At 41.7% G+C, this 25,500-nt stretch overlaps 2 protein-coding genes across 4 annotated transcripts; one reads left to right on the top strand and one right to left on the bottom strand.

Annotated features, from left to right (window-relative positions):
• The first annotated feature begins 1,551 nt into the window (after positions 1-1,551).
• Positions 1,552-7,432, top strand: LOC104552606 (brain expressed associated with NEDD4 1). Its single transcript, XM_062007761.1, has 2 exons — positions 1,552-1,959; positions 4,073-7,432. The coding sequence occupies exons 1-2, from the start codon at positions 1,648-1,650 to the stop codon at positions 5,549-5,551; spliced, it is 1,791 nt and encodes a 596-aa protein (XP_061863745.1). The 5' UTR covers positions 1,552-1,647; the 3' UTR covers positions 5,552-7,432.
• A 3,561-nt stretch (positions 7,433-10,993) lies between these two features.
• Positions 10,994-25,429, bottom strand: TK2 (thymidine kinase 2). Of its 3 annotated transcripts, none has more exons than XM_062007762.1 (10): positions 25,288-25,429; positions 24,360-24,397; positions 23,449-23,523; positions 22,008-22,061; positions 20,393-20,482; positions 19,566-19,639; positions 15,020-15,108; positions 14,635-14,714; positions 13,274-13,354; positions 10,994-12,875 (listed from the first exon to the last, which is right to left on the bottom strand). In XM_062007762.1, the coding sequence occupies exons 1-10, from the start codon at positions 25,427-25,429 to the stop codon at positions 12,777-12,779; spliced, it is 822 nt and encodes a 273-aa protein (XP_061863746.1). In that variant the 3' UTR covers positions 10,994-12,776. The 3 variants fall into 3 exon arrangements, with proteins under 3 accessions (XP_061863746.1, XP_061863747.1, XP_061863749.1); XM_062007763.1 differs by lacking the exon at positions 25,288-25,429 and adding an exon at positions 24,749-24,893; XM_062007765.1 differs by lacking the exons at positions 23,449-23,523; positions 24,360-24,397; positions 25,288-25,429 and having other exon boundaries at positions 20,393-20,515; positions 22,008-22,054.
• Between the last annotated feature and the right edge of the window lie 71 nt (positions 25,430-25,500).

Here is a 25,500-nt window from a genome sequence, read left to right as displayed (position 1 = left end):
ACTCACTGGGCTTTAACAAAGTACAGCTACTCTACATTTTAACAAGAATTGCAAAGTTTAAAGAATCCAAGCCCATCCCTGTGGGAAGAGGTGTGCAAAAACATGAAATCCAACCCTCTCATTTGGGTCAATAAATTTTTGCATATGGCAAGATGAGAGCCGAGGCGCCTGCAGGCACCCTACCAAGAGCATAGCCAAGCTTGTCTGTGTGTGCCCGCACATATGGTAGGGAAGGAAACTCAGACATTGCAGCAGATGGCCAGATGGCCTCATTTTAACAGCTGGTGGTAGTATGGGGATTTGTCCCCCCCCTTCCCTCTTGGCTAGATCAGCAATTTTTATATAGCAATTATCCATACACAAATTCTACAAAAGTATTTCCTAATGCCATTTCACTTAGAATGACGATCAAAAGCATATGTTATTGGAAAGCCCTCTTGCCTGTAAAGTCAGAGAGAAAACCGGTTTGTTTGCAACATCATACAGCCACTTTCTACAAGAAAGGAAATAGGACTGTGGTCAAGTAAACCTGAGATTTCCCTTAATCAGGAGCTGCTATACATTCCCAGTGGTTAACAGTAAGACAGATATTAATTTTTAAATCTATCAAGTAATGAAGACAACTTGTAATAAGACGAGCCATTAAAAAAGCATCAAGTTAAATTCACACTTCAAGCAAGTCAGTGGAGACACTGCTGAGGACACCAGCCCAGGTGGTCTACAAGAAAAATTAAGGTCACAGCTGGCCTATACCAGCACTAATTTACAGGTTCACAACATTACTACAGTCCCAGGAAGCAACTCAAAAAGTCAGGTTCCAGTAATCAGTATTAGCAAAATCACCTGGAGCAAAGTTGTTTGTTTTCCAAATGCTGGACCTGACCCCAATTTCAGACCCATTCCGGGAAACTTTTCAGCAACCATAGCAGAAGACACGTGTCTGTTTCAGCTAATTGTTACCCAAATCTAGTCCAGGAATTCAGAGGCAACAGCCAATGAAAACAACAACAAAACAGGCACAAGGAACACACTGGTACAGCTGATACCGTTTCACCTCACAGCACCAATGGTGTTAGGGCAGCACTCTCACGCCAGCCTTTGAACACTGGGCCACACCTTTCCAAGCACATGCCCGCAACTGACACCTCCTGGCCAGGCGAGCAGCCAACACCACCACACGGAAAGAGGCCAGAGAGAGCTTAGAGAGATCGGTAACACAATGCTGTTGGAATCACGGCACGGGAATCAAGTAAGCCCACCTTGGCATGCACCAACCGAGCGAGCCCACCCCAGCACAAGGGAACCGAGTGAACTCACTTCAGCACAGCAGCAACACCGATACCCACCTCGGCCCGTGCTGAGACGATGCTGCGCTGAGACCATACTTTGCCGAGACCATGCTTTCCTCACACGACGCCCTCCTTATGTGCCCATGCTGCGGCGGCGCCCGCCCAGCGCCCCGCCCCGCGCCCCGCCCCGCGTGGCCCCGCCCCCCGCGTTTCGCTTTCGGTTCGCCGAGGCGCCCGCGCCCGCCCCCGCCCTGAGTGACGGCGCGGCCCACCACTGACCGGCCCGCGCGCAGGCCGAGAGGCCAATGGCGGCCGGGGGCAGAGCCTGCGGGCGGGCGGCCCGGCCGGTCTGGTCGCCATGAAGGAGCCGGGGGCAGCGGCGGAGGAGGAGGTGTTGCGGGACTACCTGGGCTACTATGCGGCCCGGGGGGCGGAGGGGAAGCTGGCGGTGTGCGATGAGGCCTCCCTGAAGGCAAGGGCGCGACGGCTGCTGGGCCCGCGGCGGCGCGGCACCCTGGATGTGTGCAGCCTGGCCGAGCGGTGCCGGCGGGCCCGAGGCGGGCGAGGAGGCGGCGTCCTGCGCGACCTGCTGAAGGCGCTGGAGGTGCTGGAGCTGCTTTGCATCAACCTGCTCCTCTCCCCGTGGCGGAAAGAGATCAGGTCGCTGAAGGTAGGGAAGCGCCGCGGGACGAGCTGAGCGCGGCCGGTCCCGGGGACGGGCGGCCCGGCTGGCGGGCACGGCGGCCGCCGGCGTGCGAGGCCTCTTGCGCAGGCCTGTGGCGGAGGAGTGGGCGGCAGCACATTCTGAATGAGTGAGGGATGCCCTGAGCGGTGCGAGAGTGCTGCGGGGTAGGGGCGTCCTGGGCCTTTCCAGGCCCTCTCTTCACAAAGCTTGCATCTTCAGGGCTTTCCCATGAGCGCTGAGTAGCTTAGAGAGCCTCACTTACTGTGAGAAGGCAAAGAAGGGAAAATGTACAGTGGCAGGTGCAAACTCATTACTCTGAGTCTTAACCTTAATTTGCCTAGAGGGAGAGATTGTTTTTTAATATTAGTTACCTCTTTTGCCAACAGTTTGACGGCAAAGGCTGGGTGGGCAGGGTCTGGTTCAAGACTTCAACACCTATCCCAGCTCTGGTGACTGGCTGGTGAAGTGGGAAGCAAAACCCCCTTCAAAAGAGGAAATGCTGCTGCTTTTTGCACTAAAGTCGTCAAAGTTACCCTAGCATGCTCACCAGAAGAGAGATCAATCTTCAAAACATGCAATATCTACCTGTTTATAAACAAAATCCCTGAACACCCAAGATACAAACTTCCTTCCTGTCCTACAGCAACAGGTGCTGGTGAAGGACAAGACATTTCTTTCCTTCTTCCTTAAGTCCCATCTGTGCGTTCTCAAACAGATGTAGATTCCTGTTGTCCTCATTCACCTCCTTGAAACAGGGCAAAACATAAAATAGTTAGCTCTGCAGTTAGCAGGCTCAGGTTTTGAAAACACAAGAATCCCTTCATTAAAATCAAACTTTGAAGAGCATCGTGAGTAATCTGAAGTACAAGATAGCTTGCTGAAGGCCTGAAATAATTCTCCTGCAACACATAAGTTGGAGAAAACTAATATCTTGTTTGGTTTGATAAAAAGTTATGGGTTACCTCATTCACATTTCCTGCCTCAAGATGTGGTGTTACCCCTCCCCCACAGCACCTTCTCCTCTAGAAGGAACAGAAGCTGGGGAGTGAAAGGTAGTGTTGCCAAACTTATCTGAGGACTTAGGCTGAGTCCTATGCTATACTACATCCAATGCTATACTATGGTCTTTTACATTAACAGCCTTTTTGGGGGTCAGTTTCATTCTCCCGCAAGTTTGTGCTTGGGAGACCAATGCTTTGTATCTGCCTTAGGAAGCAAGTAAGTCAGTCTCAAGCTGAGCACGCTGAAAATAAGGTCTTGATTTTGCATTCTTAGTTCCATTATGATCTGACTTACCTGGAGTTCGGCATGCCTAGGTCAACACAGTGTCTCTTATCATAGCATTTCAGACAAAGCCAAAACCCACTTCCACTTCACAAACCAGGCCTCACGCCTGGGGTAGCTCCAAACCCAAGCAAATGTTGAGCAATTTTTTAAAGTTGTTACAAAGAAGGAACGTTTAATTCAAGTCATATTGGCAGACAGCTTGTGCAAAGAAAGTATGTTTTGGCAATATTTCTGCTAGGATACTCTCCGTTCCAATAGGTGCTTTCAAAGAAATGGCAACTTAATTCAAGGGTTGTAGAGTTACAGCAGGAGTCTAAGCCATGGGAAAATACAATGTTACAGTCTTGTCACCAGTTAAGAAATACAATTAAGTGACTGCATCATGTCTGTTTCTTTATGAAAAGATTAGACCTTGTTGACTTATTCTGTGAATCCTAATTTGTTTAAAAATCTCCTGTTCTTCAGTAGAGCACATAAGACATTTCCGAGTTTCTCTAGTTTGACTAAAATGATTTTTTTTTACTGCTTCCTTTTTGAATATAGATGCTCTTAGCCATATCTCAGCAGGTTTAAACTGGCATAACTTCACTGAAATTAATGTGCTATAGCAAAGCTATAATGCTTGAGGGGCTGACAAAATAATGCTGTTAGAAAAGCCTCATTGACTCAAAATTCAGACTTTTAGGAACATAATTTTTAAAAAAGATTTAAGTAATTTTTGAAGTACTTTTGATTTTTAGGAAGTCTTTCACACTTCCCTCCACCCCACCCCTGGTGTTCATCTGTTTTTCAATGTTGCATTCTGTTTCAGACATTCACCGGTAATTTTGTCTACTATATTCAATCTGTGCTCCCAGATGACACTGTAAAAACAGTACTGGAGAAAATAGGTTACGTTGCAACAACAGAAACAGAGTTTTCACTTGTCAAAAAGAGAAACAATGAGGAAACAAAGCAGACTGCATTTGAAATATTCCTGGCAAGAATTGAGTGTGAAACCATCCTCGAAATGACAAATGAAGAAAAACATGGCAATTTGGAGAAGACCCTACAGAAGAGAACACAAATGCACCGGCGTCATGGAGATAAAGACAAAGAGGATCAGACACCTCAGAGAGAAGACACTGAAAATCTAGAAAATGAAGAAAACAGTGAGACATCTTTGTGCCTTGCTACTCAACTGATGTCTTCAACTAATAGTGATATATCCTTTGAAGCTGCTGGGAATCTGAAGATCAAAGATGATGTGCCTCAGTTAGCAGTTGCTCCATCCACTAACAGGCTTCAGGAACACCAAAGGCAAGTCATTAACACTGCACATTTTCCGGGGAAATGCTCCGACAGTGAGGACTTCTTGATCAAATATAGTGACATTGTCATAAGACAAACACCTATTTTCAGTGAGAATCTTTCTCCAAAAGCTTTTGAAAAAAAGCCAAGAGCCAGTCTAAGTGAAGAATGTGCTCTGGCAGTCACTGCAGAGTCAACTGCAAATGAGATCAGGCCTGTGCCGCTCTCCCCAGGAGCAAGCGGTCCACCAGCCTTTGCAATATTTGCTGACAGCTCTCGTGACAGCAAAAATACTTTAGAGTATAAAGCTCAAAAAGTCGCTGAAGAATCAATTGAAGCAGAAATTAACGATGCCATGAATTGCATAGACCCAGACCCTGCAGATGAACCCAATGAGCTGAAGTCTCTGCCGTACAAGGACGTTTCATCTGTCCAAAACGGCAGTGTCCCTAGGGAAGAGGAAGTTGGTGAGTTGTCTTTCACCTTCACAAAGCTACAAATCAAGGACACGCAGGAAAACCTTACATATCCAGTAGAGGAAACTGGCCAAGCTGAGTCAAAGTCATATGCAAATACAAGTGACAGGCACGTAAGAGAATTTAATCATTCTAAAATAAAACACCCATATCTGACTAATGCTCAGATGCAGAACAGAGCAGCTGTACATGTTGAGCCATCTTCAGATCTGTGCTGTACTCCTGGGAATATGGAGGAGCCCACCACTGGTTCTCCTAATGCCCACACAGCTGCTGAGTGCTTCAGACACATTAGAGAGCCCCCCAACCTCACCTACATCCCACCACAAAGTATTGATGTTCGGTCTTCGTACATAAGAAGGACCAGCACACACAGCAGAAGGAGCTTCTTGCAGCCTGAATGTGACTCTCCTGATTGCAGTGCAGGAAAGCTGGACAACTGTAATTCCAAAATAAATGAAATCCAGGAGCCTTATGTTGTTATTGACAAAACCGACCAAGGAATGTTATGCCATGACACCTGATTCTACCTGTGCTTTATTTGTAAGCTTCCTTGGTTTTTTTTCCTGTCACCTGTGGCCTTGATAATCTTTTCAAGGACATGATCAGCTTTGTCAAAAGTTAAAAAAAAAACAAACATACCACCACTTTTGGACAGTAATAAAAGGGAAGGAAGTAGTTGGGCAAATTCTTACTGGCCCCTTCTTAACTGGAACCTTAGTCATGGAAACCCAGATGGTCACCTTTCTAAAGCTAGGCAACTTTTATAAATTTGTATCCATTTAATTCCTTAGCAAGGGTTCAGGCTGTACTTAATGCCAGACAGCACTGCTGAGGGTTTTTTTGCTTTACAGACCTGTTCCTGGAGCATTCTTCAGGAATAGCATGCTGTACAATGGGAAAAACAGGTACATCTTTCTCAAAATGTTTCCCAACTAGAAGACCCAACTTTGTAGCTTTACATGTGTAATACTGAAGTGGGTGCATCTTTGGAAAACTTCAGAAAATTCTGTAATATTCCTTTAGGTTTAAAGAAGGAAACAGCTCTGTGACACTTTGGGGGTTTTTAGAGGTAATAACCTGTATTACGGGTTTCATATTTCTCTCTATGTCAACATTTTTTGTGTGACTACCACTACAAATTTCAAGACAAGCACTGAACATGATCTTTGTTCACTGCAACCAGAAGAGGGAGATCCAGCTACTGCTGCCCTTTCCCTTGCTCCTGTTCTTGCCCCTTAACTCTGCACCAGCTCTGGAGTTCACTGGACTTCTCTGTAAGCCACTAAATCTGCAAGCCATCATTCCACTAAAAGGAATGGAAAAAGCATTGGAAAAAGGAATGTCCCAGCATTGACAACCATTGTCATACACACAATTTAATTAAATTTAGAAAAGCGCAATCACTGGTACTGTATTTCGGCACAATCTTCAATGCTTCTTTATACAATTGTTACCTAGAGAGTTTAATACTTCAAGTAAATTTTACAGTAGCACTTCAGTGCCAAGAATGATTTGTTGTTTCACATGTAGTTAAAATACTAGCTCATATCAATTTAGTGTAGATTGTTTTTTGGAGATGAAAGTCAGTTATAAATTAGGAGGAGCACATGAATTATACCAGAAAAAGACCTCAGAAACTAAAATGTAAAGATCTGCTAACTCACTGCTGAAGGCCTGTCATCACCCACTTCCAGCTGTGCAGGATTAAAATTTTGACCAAACTAACATCAAGTGGGTGGAGTTGGGAGAAGAGATATTGTGAACATGCACACACTTTTGTACTGGGATGGGGTAGGATTGAGAACTTCCCTAACAGCAGCCCTTGGGGTGGTGTGTTTGTTTTTTGTAGCCAAAATTGTTGGCAATAGACCAGTGGCCTGGTTATTGCTGAGCAGTGCTTGCACAGTGTCACAGATTTCTCTCTCAAGCTGTACTCCTCACCCCCAATGAGTAACCGGGAGAGAACAGTGCTGGGATAGGTGATCTGAACTGACCAAAGGGATATACCACACCATGTACGATCATGCTCAGCAATAAAACTGGGGTAGCAGAAGGTGGGGGATTTTATCTACCTTGTGGACATTGCTCAGAGACCGGTTGGGCACTGTTCAATGTGTGGGAGGTGGTGAGTTACTGCCATTGCATCACTTGTTTTTTCCTCTTTCCTTCATTTACTAAACCTTTGTCTCAACCAAAAAGCTCTAGATTTTGCTCTTGCTATTCTCCCCTGTCTTGCTGGGGAAGCAGGGGGCAAGCAGTTGTGTCACTGCTTAGCTGCTGGCTGGGTCAACCCACCACAACTTTACCCTTCTTTCAAGTACCTATCCGTTCTTCTCAACCATTTTACTTTTTATAAGCTGTATTTTCCCCCTGTGGGGGTTATTAAAATTACATAGTGTAAATCTCCTTGTGTCAGTTATTCTGGAACTCTTTAAAAACTGCAAAAAACCTTCAATCACAAATGAAGATGCCTCCTAAGTATTTAGATGACCACTAGTGCTGCAGGATTCATATACCTACCTAACACCCCATACTTTAGTCATACAAGGAAAAGTATTTAACAGCAACTTACACATGAATAACCAGGACTAAAAGAAACTAAAACACTACCACTTGAAGTGACCATCTTAGACATCTAACTCCATTAATGCCATACTGCTTGCCTTTATAGAACTTGTTAATATCCCCTCTTGAGAAATACTCTTAAGTCTTTACCAACTTCCCCCAATGGGCCTGTGCAAAACTGCTTCTGTCCTTATGGTACCTGGCCTACAGGAGAAACAGATCTTCACTTTGCTTCTGCTTGAGCGGAGTTTTGGAGCAGCATAGTCCACGTCCAGGAGCTTATATACAGAGGCTTTTCAGAAGAAAGGATGCAGAGCCTTAACTTGCAAGCAGTGCACTACTGTCCACAGCTCCACTAAGTCACAGGAACAAGGGTGGTGACAGTAACCATGAACCAATGCCCACCAAAAAACAGCAGAATTGCACATAATTTATTACATATAAAACAATCATGTTCTAAGCATCTGCTTTCTGTTTGAGTACCCGGACTGAGGAAGAAACTCTTTATGGCAGATAGGCCAGGACTGGCAAATGTTCTCTGCCTTTGTAGTGAGGACTACTACACACTTGGAAGCCTTCAGGATCTTCTCATCCAAGTTTTATTGCTGCAAGAAAATCTTTAACTTCTTTTCCTGTACAAACAGTAGGGGTCTGAGGTCTTGTACTAAAAACTACTTTGGTATTTGCAAATTTACAGGGTCTCCAGAGACAACTGCTTTACAGTTAAAAAAGGCTTGTGAAGAGATGGGATTTGAAAACCAGATAAAAAAAAAAATCGTATTTAATAAGCCTTAGGCAGCAGTCCTCTGTGCAACTGCTTTTACATGAGTAAAGCAGAACTGGGTTTCAAATCCTAGTTGTAAATACAGTCAGACCTGAGAAGTACAGACAAAAGGGACTGTAAGATTTCTGACCCCATTTGCCAGTGCTCTGGCGTCCCTGTTGGTAGTAACCTTGGCTAATTAACTTGAATAAGAGCTACCACTTGAGCATTGCTGCATGCCAGCAAGAGGGCTGCCTGGGCCCCTTCCTAAAGGAAAGTGGTTTGTGTTTGGAAAATGTGTGCCTATCCTCTGGTGAGCTGTCAACTGTAATTGTGCTACAGCTGGTCCTGATTGTCTACGAATTGAATGGGGATTTACTGACTGATTGGATGTCAACACAGAGATACAAGGCCAATTCTGTTCCCAAATTTATATGCTACACACCACCTCTTTGAATGGCTGAGCTCTCCCAAGCCTTGGATTAGATAAATTCTATTTTGATCAGTGTAGACACAGAGCCCAGGCAGCAGACCCAGTAGCTGGGTGGTGTTCACTCACACAACCTCTCCCTGCCCAGTCTCTTACAATAGTCATTTTCACCCCTTGACATTCGTATCACACATATACCCTTGTGTCCTGTCTGGACTTAAGTTGCTAAGCAGCATGGTTTGGTTTTAGAACAAACTTGTTTTTAAAGTCAAGAATGAAAGCCAAATTTTGTTGTTAAGTCAAAAAAAACCCCAAGCCATGGAGCTAGAAAGTATACACACACTAAATGAAACAAAGACAAATTACAGCTTGCTTCTGAATTAAAAACAACAGTATTATAAAAACCCAGCAATTCCTTGAAAGACAAAGCCATACCTGAGAGGGCCTGGCAAGGGTTTGCAAAGCACTGGTGATGGTTACCATTCATCAGAGCTGTCTCACCACACAACTTTTGAAACATTGCTTTATGGGCTTTTTATCTTACTTGCACCTAAACACAGGGACAATAACCACCAGTAACTCACTACCTCAGCTAAAGGTCCCAGCTGTTGGAAATTAATTGGCTCTGAGAGAGCCAATGAAATCCCACAAGGCTCCTCTTCACAGCATTCAATAGGAAAAAACTGAAATTGGAATGGAATATGGTGACGTGCAGAACCACATGCTGTGTGTCAGGACTCTGACAGCTCAGTGTTTTCTGGTGTATATGAGGGAGGAATGTATCTTCAGTAGCAGGCAGAGAGCTTCAGAGTGGAGCCAAGGTTTCAACACAAAGCCTTCTGGCATAAAGTCAAGTAATTTGTATGCAATACGCAGGTAATAAACAGAGCTCCTCAGTTTAGTCCCTCTCCTTATCCAACCTCTGTATGCTTTCAGACAGAGATCACCTTTGTAGGTGTACTTTTACACAACACTCAACAAAACAGTGCCCTGCTCCTGATGGAGCACATATAATTATCACCTGCTAGCCTTTAAAAAAATGATAAATGATCAATTAGGAATTTGATCTGGACCAGGCAGAAAACTACATTTATATAAGAATTAACTTACCAACTGCTATTTTTTGTTCTGAAACTAACCATTTCCTATTAAAAAAAAAAAAAGGTCAGAACTTTCCATCAGCCTCCTCAAATGCTGGAGGGAAGAAAACACCACCAGAATTCTCACTTGATTTTATCTTGCTTTAGAAGCACACATGTAAACTTCCATAACTACAGGAAGGATTGAATTCTCCAAGTAGTGAAACAAGAGAGTAACTTGCTAGGAAAATAATTATTCAGGAGAGGGACAAGAGGGCTTTGGGTCTTAATCTTCTAAGAGCAACTGATGGCAGAATACCCAAAACTTGCCCCAGTCTGCAGGAGGAAGCACACTGAAGAGAGATGCTGCATTATTACCTACTATTAGCAGTAGTTTTGTATGCTAATTACACTGAGGGAAACTATTTTCAAGGTTTAAGATCTACAGTTTTGGACAGTCTCTTCTGAAATGCTTAGTCAAACAAGGATGACCTCCTCAACATGCTTCCCATGCTGGAAGAAAGTACTCAAAAGGCCAGGCTAACAGACCACAACTATTAAGCGTTTTAAATTGTGCCAGTCTATCTTACTTCACAGTAATTTATATGCTGCTCCTAGATGTTACTGATCCGCTAAGACGCCTTGATCAAGACAAAGCAAATACCAAAGTCTGGAGAAGACATCATCTCATTCACACCAGAGTATGTAATAAGGAAAAGGCAAGTCAGGAGACTGCAGTTAGATGTGGAAATCAATTGTTACAAAAGTAATTAAAACTCACAATTTTTACTCAGCTCATGTGTTCCTTTCAATATACTCCAGAATAGCAAAAAAGTATGCAAAACCAGTTATGTACAGCTCAATCTACCAGTATAGACTACATACAACTTGCAGACCACATTTTAAAAGCCAAGAGAAGTGGCAGCTTGTTTATACTGTCCATTCCACTGGTACTGAAGTTCAGTCTTCCTACAAAAACAAGAATCCTTTCTATGGTATTTTGCAACTTTCTACCCAACCACTGTTTCTTAGGCAGTCAAAGAACAAAACACATATCAACCTAATGCTGATTGCCCTTTTTTCCTTTCCCTTCAGCAACTGAGAGATTTTAAGAAACAAAAGCAAATCATTTCCAGGTTTATAAGCAGTTATTTATGATGATTGCAGTATTATCTACACATCTATAGCAGAGTGCAAACATTTTTCACTTTTGACACATAACCAGTTTGGGTTTGTTCCTTAGTTTTCATTAAATACCCCAACCCTCCTGTATATGAAAAATATATACATGAAAATTACTAACATAGCAAAACCTAAAATAAACATGTTCTCTGTAGCCATCACATCTTTATTTTTTAATAAATAAGCTATATAAATGATTCCTTTATATTCCATTGTAATTATGACTATCAATAACCTCTATCTAAACTACTGTTTTGGTATATCAAGGGTTGGCAGGATCTGACAAAAAAAAAGCATACCTTTCAAAAGCTGAAAAATAACAGTGACATTCTTTGTACTACAAGACTCTCTGTACAAACATATCTTTTCTGGACTGTGTGTAAATTATACATCCCTGGCTTCTACAACCATAATGAAATTAGAATTAAGAACAAACTATAGATGATTGAACTTCAAATTTGTATAACTATTTCCCCAAAAATAGTTATTTTGGTCTCTTAACAGAAGACATTTTGAAAGTTTAACAGGTTTCATGTATGACTACTACCCCTCTACAAGTAAACTTCAGTAAGGAAGGTAATTAACACATAAAACCTTATTTTTAAGCTAGAATTCTGAAGAATTACAACAAAGCAGCAGAATGGCGATACTGGGTTCACAAGATTCAGAATACTAAGTACTTGAAATGATCTCTCAGTACACTGATGGTTGTGAAGTTGTATTGATTTAAAAAATCCCACCAGATTGAAGGAACAAGAAACAAACTGCATTTCCTGACTTGGAAAACCATGTGGTCCTGTCAATGCAGTGACTTTAGGCACACCACAAAACCAGCTACCACAAAACTTCAAACTTCAAACAAAAGAAGGGAAAAGTACTAATTCAGGGAAACTCAACACTTCAGCTAACTGTAAGAATTAAACCCCTGCTATTTTTCTCTACTCTCCAAGTACCTACAAGTCACAATAAACCATTCAAGATATATACCCAAAGAACAATCTTTGGCTTTCTTTATTAAAAAAGAAAAAAAGTACAATTGAAAAATCCAAATGGTTTTTTTTTAATAACCATTTTAAAAGAACAACAAATGCAGCTCTGTGTACCCTGTATTTTCATTAGTACTCAACTCAGCCATGGCAGGGCCAGTGAGTTCACAAACACTACAGAGAAATAAGCCCTTTTAAAAACCTACTTTAAAAAAGCCTCAGAGCCATTATGCAATCACTTACCAATGGTGTGGATTTTGCCACTGAATGCAGTGGGACTATGCTAAAGTAGGTAGGACTGGAGTAAGACCCCTCCCTCTTTCCACCTCATAAGACTTATTTAACAAAGCTACCTTAACTTGATGCACTTCATGTGCTTCCTTGAATAATAATAAAAAAGACATCCCACCTATTTCTTTCAAATTACAAAAATAGGGTTGTCTTGGGGTTGGGGAAAAAGAGCTTAGGTGCTTATAGGAAGGAGCAGTGAAATGGGAAACAGCTCAAACAGCTGAACAGAACTGACACGGTAAAACAGATGGGAGAACCTAAAAACATCAAAGGGAATTAGCTTATAATCTGTTTATGACTTGTATCTACACTTTTCATAGCAGTTAGTTCACAACATTCTCCAAAGCATAAATCAAAAGCAAAACCTGATATATTTAGAAATATTAAAAACACTGAAAATTGCACCAGACTTCATATACACATTTTTTAAAATACAACTACCACAGACTTCTACAAATGGTGTTGCCTATTATATGGATTTAGTATTTGGTCCCGGCTTTCTTCATACTTTTCTATCATTTTCTGCATGTCATGGTCAGCTCCAATAACCTTGAAAAGAAGAACATGAGCATTAGAAATAATTGACACTGTAAACTATAGTTGTTGTTTTTGAGGAAAACAGAACAGGGCTACCACTAAAGCCAAACCAATATACTCCTAGAGATCTGTCCAGTGAGCTTTCTGTTCAGAATTTGGCATTCACTGAAACATGTCTGATCCTGCAAACAATCACAGTTAACAGATCTTCAAATTCCACCCAAGAGATGGAAGACTAGAGTTACATGCTATACACTATTGATAGTTGTAAACATTTTTTTCTGAGGTTCTCCTTCTCCAAAAGTTCTTAAGAAAAGCAGACTTCTCCACTTCTACCACTAAATAACACACTTAATATTTGAAGAGTACAATCCTCCATATGCTGAATTGGTTATAACTGAAATACTCACAAGCACTGGGCAGGAAACTTCAAAAAGTGTATGTTTAACGAGCCAGTCTTCGTAGAGCTGATGAATAGCTTCTAAATATTCCTAGAAAAGAAGCATTCAAATCATACAGATGCCCAGGGATGAAATATATATTGCAATTTTTATACATTTAGTGAGTAGTTAAGAACTACATGTAAAAGCCAGCATCAAGTATTTCCAGTAACAAAAAGCATCAGAAGGTTTGAGAAAAATTAATTCTTAGTGTTTTACTCCATGAAGAACCTCAAAGGCACAGCTTAGAGGAGCACAGGGCTCTTGGCTCCTTTTAAGATCAAGAACTGTTTTCTCTCCCATAGGTATAATATGGCTCAAGATTTTACAGAGAAAAATATAGCAAAGTAAGGACAAAAAGGGCAAGACTGCAAAGAATATGTATTGAAGGCACTTTCTGTGTCAATACACTTTACTAAAATTCCCAGTTCACTTCCTCCTAACTCTGACTCAATCTCCTCTAAAAGCACTTCTGCCTGTCATCAAGTATTAAGTTTTTTTCATGGAGACCACTTAACATTTTTCATTCATAATTGTTCTCCCTTGCCCCTCAGTAGAGCTGTGAAGTAACACATTGTCTCCTCAAATCCATTATACAGAGGATTTATTTTCCATTACAGAGAGGATTTACTCTCCAGGGCAAAACTTCACATGGCCCAGAGTTTTCCTCTTTGAATGTACCCAACTTAAAATTGCTTGTACTGAACTACCCAACACCAGAGATACCTTTGTAGTACACAGTCTGTCTTCTGTAACTACATATATTCCTGGTTAGGTTTTCTTTAGAGAAGACTTGTTTAATGAAGAGCCATTCTAAACTGTGACACAGGAGGTGATCATTCAATTACTACAGTTTACTCTTACAGAGATTCTTGCACTAAAAATTTCAGGAAGTTGCTTCTTTTCAGACTCAAGCAGAGACACTCTTCATGCATAAACATCCTGGTAATGGCAGACAACAGTAAGTGCCCACATAAATCTTCAGCACCTGCATGCACAGGTATTTGTGCTTCAACTGGGTGCTTTTATGCTGTTTAATGATACAAAGGCAATTGCCTTCTTGCATCTCAGAGAAGATTAACAGCTGATTAAATTGTACCTCAACAGTCAGCTATAATACACTGATTACTGAAACACAACACCTGGGAAAGTTACTGTGCATGATCATCTTTTTAAAATATAACAGAGTTCAATAGTGAAGGTTTAGTTTGCAGTAGAAACAACTTCACCACATTTTGACAACAGAGTCAGGATATTACTTTCATATTTAGATTGGAATCATTACATTTTTAATGCTCATTGTAGCCACATATATTGAAGGAACTTCTTACCAGAGGAATGATCTTTTCCTCTTCTCTACATCTTCTCTTTAACCTCTCATAACAAACTTCAGGAGAAGTCTGCAGATAAACTGTCATAACAAAAGTTGTAATAGTTATGCTCAAAGACCAGCTTTAAAAGCCACAAAGAAACTTATTTCACAAACTATAAAAGGAAAAAATCCCAACTTCGGAGCCACCACTGGACCTCCCTTTTGGCTGTTAATCAATCCACGAACCATCCACAAATTCATGCTGTCTGATGCTACACAGTGCACCCACTATTACAATGAATAATGGGATGATTTATGACCCAAGAAACAAGATTTTTTGGGTTTTTGCCCCGTAAGGAAATCCACCCCGGAGCACGTCCCTCCAGATCCCATCAAAATGTTACCTATCAAGTCAACAGAAACATCCGTGTGGTTCTGGATCCAGTCAAACCATTCAGTTAGGACAACGTAATCCACCTCTGGCATTTTTCCACTGCATAAACACAGAAGTGATCACTGAACAGCACACACAGATCCATTCCAAATTCAGGGGTTTTTTTTCACCTGACCAGAATTACTCCTAATTTACTCCAGCATATGTGAAACAAAAACAAAACCAATACTACACCCACCCAAGTTGAAGGCCTCATAAAGCCTTGTGTATAGAATAGACAGACATCTATTTCTGGGTTTTGTTTTGAAAAAGTCCCAAGTAACACAAAGTCTGTACTATTAACAAACACCAATCATTTTTTCCACCATGGTTAAGAAATCATTACTTGGTGACTAAGAAGAAAAACATCACCATGTTGACATTTCTACAACAAATTAGTGTCAATGGTATTTATTGCTCATGTTCTTTATATCAGGATCATTGCAAATATATCTGAACTACTGCAGTGTATGTCACCAGAAAGGCTTGATTTACTAAGCAGCACCGACAACTCACTCCAGAAGCCACAGTAAAGAGTGGTGAAAAAATAACGACACCATGTAAATAAAATTTACTCACACTGTAAGAAATTTTTGTGGAAAGAGTACTGAAAATTCAACATGCTTAATTTGAACTCTGGATTCAGAGAGCACCAACAACACTGGACACAATTGTTACAATTTGTTACAAATTTGTTACAAATTGTCAGGATACTAAAATAGCAAACAATTCATGTAAAAGGGAGTTCACAGAGGACGTAATAGGAATCACATGTTTTTACTAATATGAGAATTCCCACTTACTACCAAATTCCCAATAGGCAAATATTCCTAGGTTTACAGTACTCTGTTTTGAAAACTGGTGACAGTAACACAAACTCCACTCTTTCCTAAATGCCTTCACAATAGAAATATAAAAAAGATATGGGGTCAACAGGCTCCTGTCCTCTCCAGATGAACAATTAAAGACCATTTGCAACATCTCAAATACTGAAGAAAGATTCCACAGATTTCTAAACCACTCTCCTGGCAACATGCTTTGATCACTGGCAAAACTGAGTAAAGGTAATTCAAGAAGATATTTCCACTTAAGTATGCAAGAAAACAGAAGCCATATTCATATCATCTCCCTCCTTTATCTGCCATCCAGCTGAATATCTTCCCTCCCAAAGCATCCAAGAAACGGGATAACACAATTCACTGCAGTTCTTCTAATATACCAGTCATGTAAGTTTCAGGGTAGCAGACACATACATAATCCAAATACTGATTTTGCTATTTTTCTCTCAGATATATTGGGAAAACAGGAAGGTCAAATGGAACTAGAAAAAAGAAAAAGCCCACTATTCTTGCTCTAAAAATCATATACATCCAGGTCAATTCTGGATTGAACTGCCCTGCAGACAGCATGCTTTCGCTTTCCCTGTCAGTGTAGTCCCCTGGATAATCCTGTGAGGATTCTGGATTCATAAAGGTTTACAGGTAATGTAAAAGCCACAAAAGGGTGTTTTCATTTCCAAAGTCTGATGACATTTTACTCCTATCAAGTAATGTTTTTAGTACAGAAGTTAAATATGAATGGAACAAGCTTTACATCATAAATAAGTATGAATTCAAATGGGACAAAGTGAACGGCCAGTGCATACCCTGTAACATGTGCATGCTCACGTACACATATTTAAATTCATCTATAGTTTTACACCCAACATGAGTGTGTCTCTCAGTTCTAAACTCAGATGTGCAGTTACAGTACAAACCTGGACACTCATGCATATGTCTGCAGACAGAGAACCTCACAGCAATTGCTAAGCCTTCCATCATCATAATAAATCTTACTCTTTCTCTCTCTGTCTGGGAAAAAGCCTGCAAAGCCAAAACACAAATACTGAGTGACATTGGATCAAAGAGCAGTATTCCTGATACTCCCACAGCAATTCATCCTTTGCCTAAACTAACTGTTCTCCTAAAGGAGACTTGTTTGTGTAGACTAGAGATAACAACAGATTCTTCATCTTTAAGGGACCCAGAGCAATACCTGCTCTGACATAAAAGAAAGAAAACAACCTGTGTTCTTTGCAGCAGGCTTACCCTTCTCAGTCCCAGTCTTATTTTAAGTAAAAAAGCTCCATTTCATTTTTACATACTTCTAATGGGAAAATGCCTCCCATACAGCTATTTAATAAAGCTTTGATAAAGATACCTGTTGAATAACTTGAGCCTGAGCGGTTTTTTTTCATCGTATTTTTCAGCAAAATATCCGTGTATTCTATCAAAGGATGGGAAGGGTTATGGTGGTTAGTGAGGATGTATTGGATAATGTGTTGCCCAAGCATGATGTAAATGGTATGGAATAAAGAATATGAAGAATATGCTGGTTTTGGCTGGGGCAGAGTTAATTCTCTTCACAGTAGCTAGTAGGGAGCTGTGTTTTGGATTTGTGCTGGAAACAATAACAAGAAGTCAGAGATGTTTTGGTTATTGCTGAGCAGCACTTGCACAGATCCAAGGCCTTTCCTGCTTCTCACCTCACCAGTGGAAGAGGCTGGGGGTGCACAGGGAGTTGGGAGGGGACACAGTCGGGACAGCTGACCCCAAGTGATCCAAGGGATACCCCTGAGCATTTGGCACCAGGCTCAGCATGTAAAGCTGGGGGAAGGAGGAGGAAGGGGGGAGGGGAATGTTTGGAGTGATGGTGTTTGCCTGCCCAAGTAGTGGTTATGTGTGACCGAGCCCTGCTGTCCTAGGGATGGCTGAATACTTGTCTGCCCATGGGAAGTGGGGAATGCAGTTTTCCTTCCTATGCACAGAAGGAAGTATTAGTTTCTGAGACAAGTCTAGATGATCTTTAAAGGACTATGACACATAGGACAGGGCACTGGTCAAAGAACATGGAATATGGCTGTAGAACTGCTTGTCACAGGATGTCCTAGAAATACAAGTTTATACAAGCTTAGGGGGAAACTGGTTCATGGAAAAGAAATTCCCTGTATGTTACTAAACACAGAGAAACCATTGCTGAATATGGAAATCCCTAAACTGTAAGTTACTGGATGTACTCAGGAATTATCAAAAATGCCCTGTGTTTACACTCTTCAGATACTTTTAGCCACCACTGTAGATCAGATATGAGACACAAATTTACTTATTTTTTAACTTGACTCAAAATGGCTGTTTTCTTGTAGACTCTATTTTCTCCTTTGTTTATTTATAATCCTTTTTACACACTATTATATCATATTTTGGTTTGCTATTGGTAGCATCAGCTGGCTTCTAGCTTGCTGTAACAAAACAAAGCAAATGCCTTCTGTCCAACATTAAAATGTGCAAAAGCCACAAAACAGATGCCCTTAAAACTGTTATTACAAAATTAATAGATAGAGTTGACACAAGCAGACTGGCCTCATAGCAACAAACTTCTCAAGTCTTGGAGAAAAAAAAAGCACTTTGTCTGCAATTTTAAAAAACATCAGTAATTAAAACCACAAAAGACATTCCAGTACATTTCCATTGTGTACAGACTGGGATAAATAACGTCTCTTTGTGTTTGCCTCACATCTTCCTCTGTGCCGCAAAGTGACAGACTAGGCGTTTGTGTAGCACGGATGCCACCTTGTGGCACGCAGCCATTCTCCCTGCAGACAGGGACAAGAAACTGGTTTTGTCCCTTAAAACCATTGAAAAATCCGTTAACCTGTTACATGCACTTCTCAACAGAAGATCAGCATTCAAAAGCAATTAAAAAATAATTTTAAGCCCCCAAACTAGGACAAAACCCCAAAAAATCAGTGCTGCTGTTTCAGTTACTGTGGGATGGGCCAATCATGGATCAGACAGGTAATAAATGCTTTTTCTCTTTCAGCACACAAGCTTATCCCCCAGAACAAAATAACGCAGCTCAGACCTTATTGCTCTGCCTCTGCCCCAAGCACCCCTGGGGATGGGGGCTTGATTCAACAAGTGACACTAGAGACAAACAGCTCTTGTTCTTTCTTTGCTCACTAGCATGCTAAAGTTTGCAATCTATTCTGATCTCTAAAGGTCCCTTCCGACCCCTACCATTCTATGATTCTATGATCCTACAAATCCTGATTTTGAGCAGTCGAGTTCCTGCTTGCAAGAATTGCTAATCTTGGATGCCAGGTTGGGTAACACTACCTACTTCTCTCCCTCCTACACTGTTACTCTTTATATTCTCACCGTTTTTGACTTGTTCAATATGTGTTTGCTTTGATTTGTGTATTCAGCTGGAAAGCAGATAACCTCACTAAATGTGTATTCTAGATAAGAAGATGCTCTAAATACAATAGAACACTTCTGAAAAAAGCACTCACCTGGCCCACGTCCTACAGGTTTTACTCTAGCAGTGGGCAGCACATCCCATACAAAACACACCGCCACTCCAACACAGAACCAACAGATTTCACAGACCACTTAGATGCCAATAATCAGAGAAACAGTCGTTACATATATTGTTGTACGTGTAAATAAGCCAGGGAAGTAGAAAGCTATAGACTGTACCTTCGATACAAGTTTTCTACAAAAATGTATTTTGCACTGTGAATGGAGCGCTCCATCATCCTTACAGGGGAAATCTGCAAAGTAAGGCTTGACAGTCACTGACTAGTGCACAGTTCTCAGCGTGTTTGTTTCTTTTCAAGCACATTGTGTCCGTTACATTAGGAAATACATAATGTTTTCAGTTCTTTCAGATCTTATGGTAAACTAATTTATTGGGAGGATGGAAACCACAAAACCCAAATATTCCTAATCTTACTTATGGTCACTGCATTACTCTAAAATAAAAAGGCAGAGTGTGTGAATCAACACAGAAAAAGAAAAAAAATCAAAAGAAAAAAAGGATGGAAACCATCTGAAAAAAGCAATACAATATTTTAGTGGAAGTATTTTTGGATAAATAAAAGAAGCAATGGCTAAATTTGTGCTACACAGCACAGGGCAGTGCAATGGTACTAACACTACCTTGAAAATGTTTGCCAAAGATGTAAAATAGCTATATTTACACAGATAACAATTACAGGCAAGTCACTGGCATGTGATGAGAAGATTTGTGCAACTCCAGCTTGTAAGGATGGCGATAAAGAAAAATCACTTTGGGGAAGGAAAAGTTCTGAGCAGGTAGGAGGCAGATGTTTCACCCCTGGTTGATACCCCTGTTGAGTGTATCAACAACATCTCCACACTATAAAAATTTATACTACTTGAAGGAACAAAGAAAGAATGCCAACAGCATCCTTACTTTTAGATAAAATTTTAAAAATGTTTACTACTCATAACCACGTATAATTATTTTTTTTTTAAATTAAAAGCAAAATCTGTTTATTTACCATTGGTCTGGTGTGCTGCTCCAACATTGTAAGCTGCACGTAAGTCTGTAATGTTATCCCCCATCTTGACGCATCTTGGTACATTAAGCCCTGGGATTAGAGATGGAAGCGGGACAGACATTTCTGTTAGGTGAAATAGCAAAGAAACCAATGAAGCTGAGTATTTAGTAAGCTTTTGCACTACAACACAATTGCTAAATGTCATCCACTAAATAAGCTGACACCATGTTTAACAAGAATTAAGTGATCATTTGCTCTCCACAATGCAGTTGCAAGAATTATAGTCCTGGTCCTTAGGAACTAAGTGCGGCACTTGGAGTGCTCCTTGAAGTCAACAGGAATTAGTTACTCTGCACTTGGAATGGTCAGAACCAAACCACAGTTCATTTGAGACAGTTCAAATTTGCTTAATTATTTAAGAAAAGTATCTCCTGCTCTGATTTTGTATATTGGCAGACTCTCAGCATACTCAGTTCATCCAGAAATGCACATATAGTTCCAGTAAGCATGTTCTGGGCCTCAGAAAAGGTGTCTCAAGACAATTATTCTTCCTAAAGGAAAGAAGTTCTTAGATCTTCTACTCTTTCCAATTGCTGCAATTCCACACACAAGCACACTTAGAAGCAATACAACTATCCTACAAAGCAGAGAAAAGCTCTGACTCAAAATAAAACATCATTCAGTATCTATTTGGTGAGGTGAGAAGCTTGAAGCCAGAAGCATGACTTCAGTCCACAGATCTGACCTCATCCTTTTCTCTCTGCCCCACATCAGAATAAGATTCTCAAGTGCACAGATTGCTGTGAGGACATGCAACACAGCCAAGCATGGCCCATCCCTTTATTGAAAAAGAGTAAAGCATCAGCAACTCCTAATAAAGAGAATTTCCTTTTTCCCAGGACCTCTGCTAGCAGTGATGGTATCAAACACGTTTGGGCAGGTATGGTTTGGGGTGTATCCACACTGCAGTGTTGACAGCAAATTCCACATAAGCTTAAGCATGGACAGACATCTGAGCCAGCAGTGAGAGGTTTGCAGTGGCACTCATCACACAAGCAGGGAAGACTGACATCAGAAACCACTTCAGCCATCCAAGCAAGAGCAGACCTGCAGATGTAATTAGAGCCTTGACTGTTGTCTCCAAGCTCAGTTATGACAAAGGGATATACTCGTGGGGAGCGGCTACAAGAAACACTCACTGCCCAAAAGACAGTAGCAGCTCTCAACACCTCACAGGATTGAATTTTCTTTATCTTCAGCAGTCAAACAACATTGACCAATCAGAGCCACCCCTCAATTTCTGAGTGACATTCTTTAAAATAGGCATAAGTTTAGAAACAACTCTCACACTCAGGGCTTGCCTGTCTGTCAGTTTCTTTAGCTCCTACCCAATAAATTCCCAGTCCTTGCTAGAACCACATTTCAAATGTAATGTTTCTATTATATGTATGTATTAATCACAACAAAGGATCTTTTGCATCAGAGCTTTATTTTTTGCTGTAAAAGATTACAGCCACACCTCTTATCACAGTTTTGCTGATTGGTAAGAAGTCCTGACGCACGTATTTCTAAAAGAGCAGTAACTGTAATCATAGAAATCATTTCTGCCACTTACCAGGATATTATGACCACGAACATTCCTCCACTTAGTCACTGGTTCTGTCAAAACCTTGTCAAACAGAATTACTTGGTGTTAAGTGTGGTTTAGATTCAAAATGTTTAATTTAACCCCACAAATCTACAACTATTTGTAATAAATACCCGTTCAGTAAGTCAGGGCAATATATTGGAACACTCATCCCTCTTGAAAAAACAGCACTGGATTTTCTAACACAGAAGGTAATAACAAACACCGTTAAAAAATAAAGAAATAGCATTAAACATCTTTTTAGCATTTGTAAATGAGAAAATGAGACACAGGATTGATTACCTAATGAGCATGGATATAATTCCACTTTGAGTCAAAATCAGTATCACATAAGGGAAAGAATGGCTCAGCTGAGCACTGACTGCATTTCAGTGATGTGCTCATTCCCTCGATTAATTAATTATTAACTCATAATTAATGAGAAAATTAATTTCTCAGAAAGCAACACTTGTCAGCAAATGAAAAGAAGATCAGACTGCTATCACATGATTTTTGTTTCATTTTTTGAAACTTCAAACAAAATGTGTCCAAAGCTTTTACAAAATCAATCAGAAAATACTCTGAATAGGTAAAATCACAAGCGCCTTCTCTGGCTCAAACAGGGTCTAAAACTCCACTGACACTGCACAGCAAGGCTGAAGGAAACCTGATAAGCCTGGGCAGTTAACTAACTAGCTTTTTAAAACATCTTGCACTACAAGTAAACTAAAGTTTGCTAACTTTTGGGTTATTTACTGCTTAAAGTTTGTTCCTGTTCAACTACCAAATAACATCTGACAACTCGGCATTTCTATGAGGGATCTTAAGGCTTCTTATCAAATGTATCCCCAGGCCTGATGGGAAGAGTGTTGATACCTGATGTACACAAATGCAATTCTCACATTTGGTCTCGATTTTGTTTGCAACACAGTAGGCTTGCCCATCCCCTAATCTTGTTCTAAGCAGTAAGAAACAAGTCTAATGTATTTTTCCTTTTTTAAAAAAGCCATCCATATACTGGAATCTCAGCTACATGACATAAATATTTTTATATCATCACTCCTTTGTCTTTACCCTGCTTATTACAAGATACAGTCAGCATTTAAGTGACATGAAACAGCAAGCAAACATGCCTGGACATGCCCAATCCGTGTGAACTGCTGTTACTTTACAGAGGTACAAAATCTAACCTACAGCTTTTACTGATATTTTGGCATCCAGTACCATGTTACATATGATCTAATTTTCTCTTCTACAATTTAAATAGTTGGGAGAGGGAGGTACACCCCTAAAAGCACTGGCTCACAGCCTGCTGCTTCTTTCTTACCAGCCCAAGAAAGTACAGCACTGCCAAGTTAACTGTTAATTTTGTCAAGACCAGCAACTGCTTAACAAAGTAAATCAAGAGAAAGAAATGCACATTCAGTACCTCGATGCTGGTAGTTTGTGCAAAATATTCCAGGCATGTCGTTTTTCCACTTGCAATGTTCCCCTCGACACATATCTGATGAAAAACAGTATCACCTTTAGAAACCATGCAAAGGCATATTGGTAATACACTCTACACACACTGTAAACATATCCTCCTTCCATACCCAGCACATCGTTTCCTTACAGTGTAAATAGATTATCTTAAAAGAAGACAATGGGGATCAGTTATGATCCTGTGACTCCCCGCAGACTACCACAGTTTCTAACCCTGACACACATACACCAGCAGGCTCTTTGCCAGGCAAGGGGCAGCTGTACTTTCTGGCACCCCTGCGAACCCAGCTCCCTGTCCCTACTCCTGCCCCCTGTGCTTCTGACTTCCCCCCCCCTTCCCACAGTCCCCAGGAGTTTCAGAGGCTCACCTGCTGAGATGCTGCTCCTGCACACCATCTGCCATTACTCACCTCTGAGATTCAACTTAACTTTCAACTTCAAACAAATGCTAGCTGAAGTACTAATTACAGTAGCCAGCAAGTATATAGCTTAAACTTAAAAGGCATTAAATTTTTATGTTCAGAAACCTGCACAACTAAAATAACTGTCTTAAAATGTATAGCTTAAAATACTTAGATTCCAAATAGAAAAAAAAACCCACAAACCTCACAGGCAATTGCAACACTACACACAGAACAGGGACCCCAAACTGACACCTGTCTCTACACAATACCACATTTGCACAACTCCTTCAGGACGTTACTGTGATTCACAGAACTATGTAAGCGCTGAGTGAGACCCAGTAACAAACCCACCACCTGGGCAACCGCCAGTAAAACAGCCATGTCTCAGACTATAATAAAATAAGGGGCTGTGCACTTTACACAGTTTTCTGAACAAAATGCAAATACTTACAACTGTCTTTCTATCATCTTCCTTTATCAGATGTTTATCTAGAATAGAAATAAACACGAGTTACAACCAAGAAGGTCTTCAAAACTTACAGGTATACTAAGCGCCTTCACGCGAGCCCCTCCATGAAGCTTTTAGGTTCTCTACTGCTTAATACAATTATTTACAAACGTATCAGTCTGTAAGGTGTTAGGTAACCATTGGGTCATGTAACAGGCACACTGTGGCATACAGTGACAGTTTTAGCTGAAGTTATCCCTTGTCTTTCACGCTACAGAGTAAATAGGAAGTACCTACACTTCGACCAATTTTTGTTACACTTGACTGCTCCTCACTTTGGCCTGGGGAAAAAAATTACTTTGGAAAGGCCAATCAGTGTGATGGGCACTGACTTTGTATGCCTGGCTGCAAAGCTGAGGAAGGATGAAGACTTGAGGACATCTCCACGACAAGCAATTTAGACGCTTTATCCCTCAAAACTGTCTACATTAAACAACTGCCCGCAGTGCCAGGTATTGCCAGACCCCTATGAAAACAAACTGGGGGCTTCAGCACCAAGCACCGACAGCGAGCAGCCGGGAGGATTATCAGGGCCACGACAAGCAGGGAACAGGGGGCAGAGGGTACGGGGGGGCAGAGGGTACGGGGGGGCAGAGGGTACGGGGGGGCAGAGGGTACGGGGGGGCAGAGGGTACGGGGGGGCAGAGGGTACGGGGGGGCAGAGGGTACGGGGATCTCGCTGCCGCCCTGGTAGGGGGCTCGGCGGCTCCTCACGCCGTCGTCACCGCTGGTGCGGAGTTTAAGAGACCACGCCTCTCGCGGAGCCTCCGCCCCTGTTTATCGTTCGGGCGGCAGCCACGGCCCCCGCGGTAACCGCTGCCCGGACACACACCCCCTCCCCGCGGCCCGCCCGCCCCCGCCCGCCACTTACAGCCGCCGGCGCCGCTGCGGGCGGCCCGAGAGCGCAGCGCCGGTGCTGCCGGGGCTCCCAGCGCCGGGCCCGCGGCCGCCCCGGCCGCCCCCCGCCGGCCCCGCGCCGCGCGCCGCGCCCAGGCCGCGCCCAGGCGCCACATGGTCCATCGCCGCCACCGGCCCCGGCCCGCCCCGCTTCCGGCCGCGCCGCGCTGCTTTCCGCCGCCGGGCG

Source organism: Colius striatus, chromosome 14 (genome assembly GCF_028858725.1).
Source record: "Colius striatus isolate bColStr4 chromosome 14, bColStr4.1.hap1, whole genome shotgun sequence".
In the NCBI taxonomy this organism is placed as follows: domain Eukaryota; kingdom Metazoa; phylum Chordata; class Aves; order Coliiformes; family Coliidae; genus Colius; species Colius striatus.
Note: the sequence above shows the minus strand (reverse complement) of the source record. Positions and strands in the feature narration are given on the sequence as shown.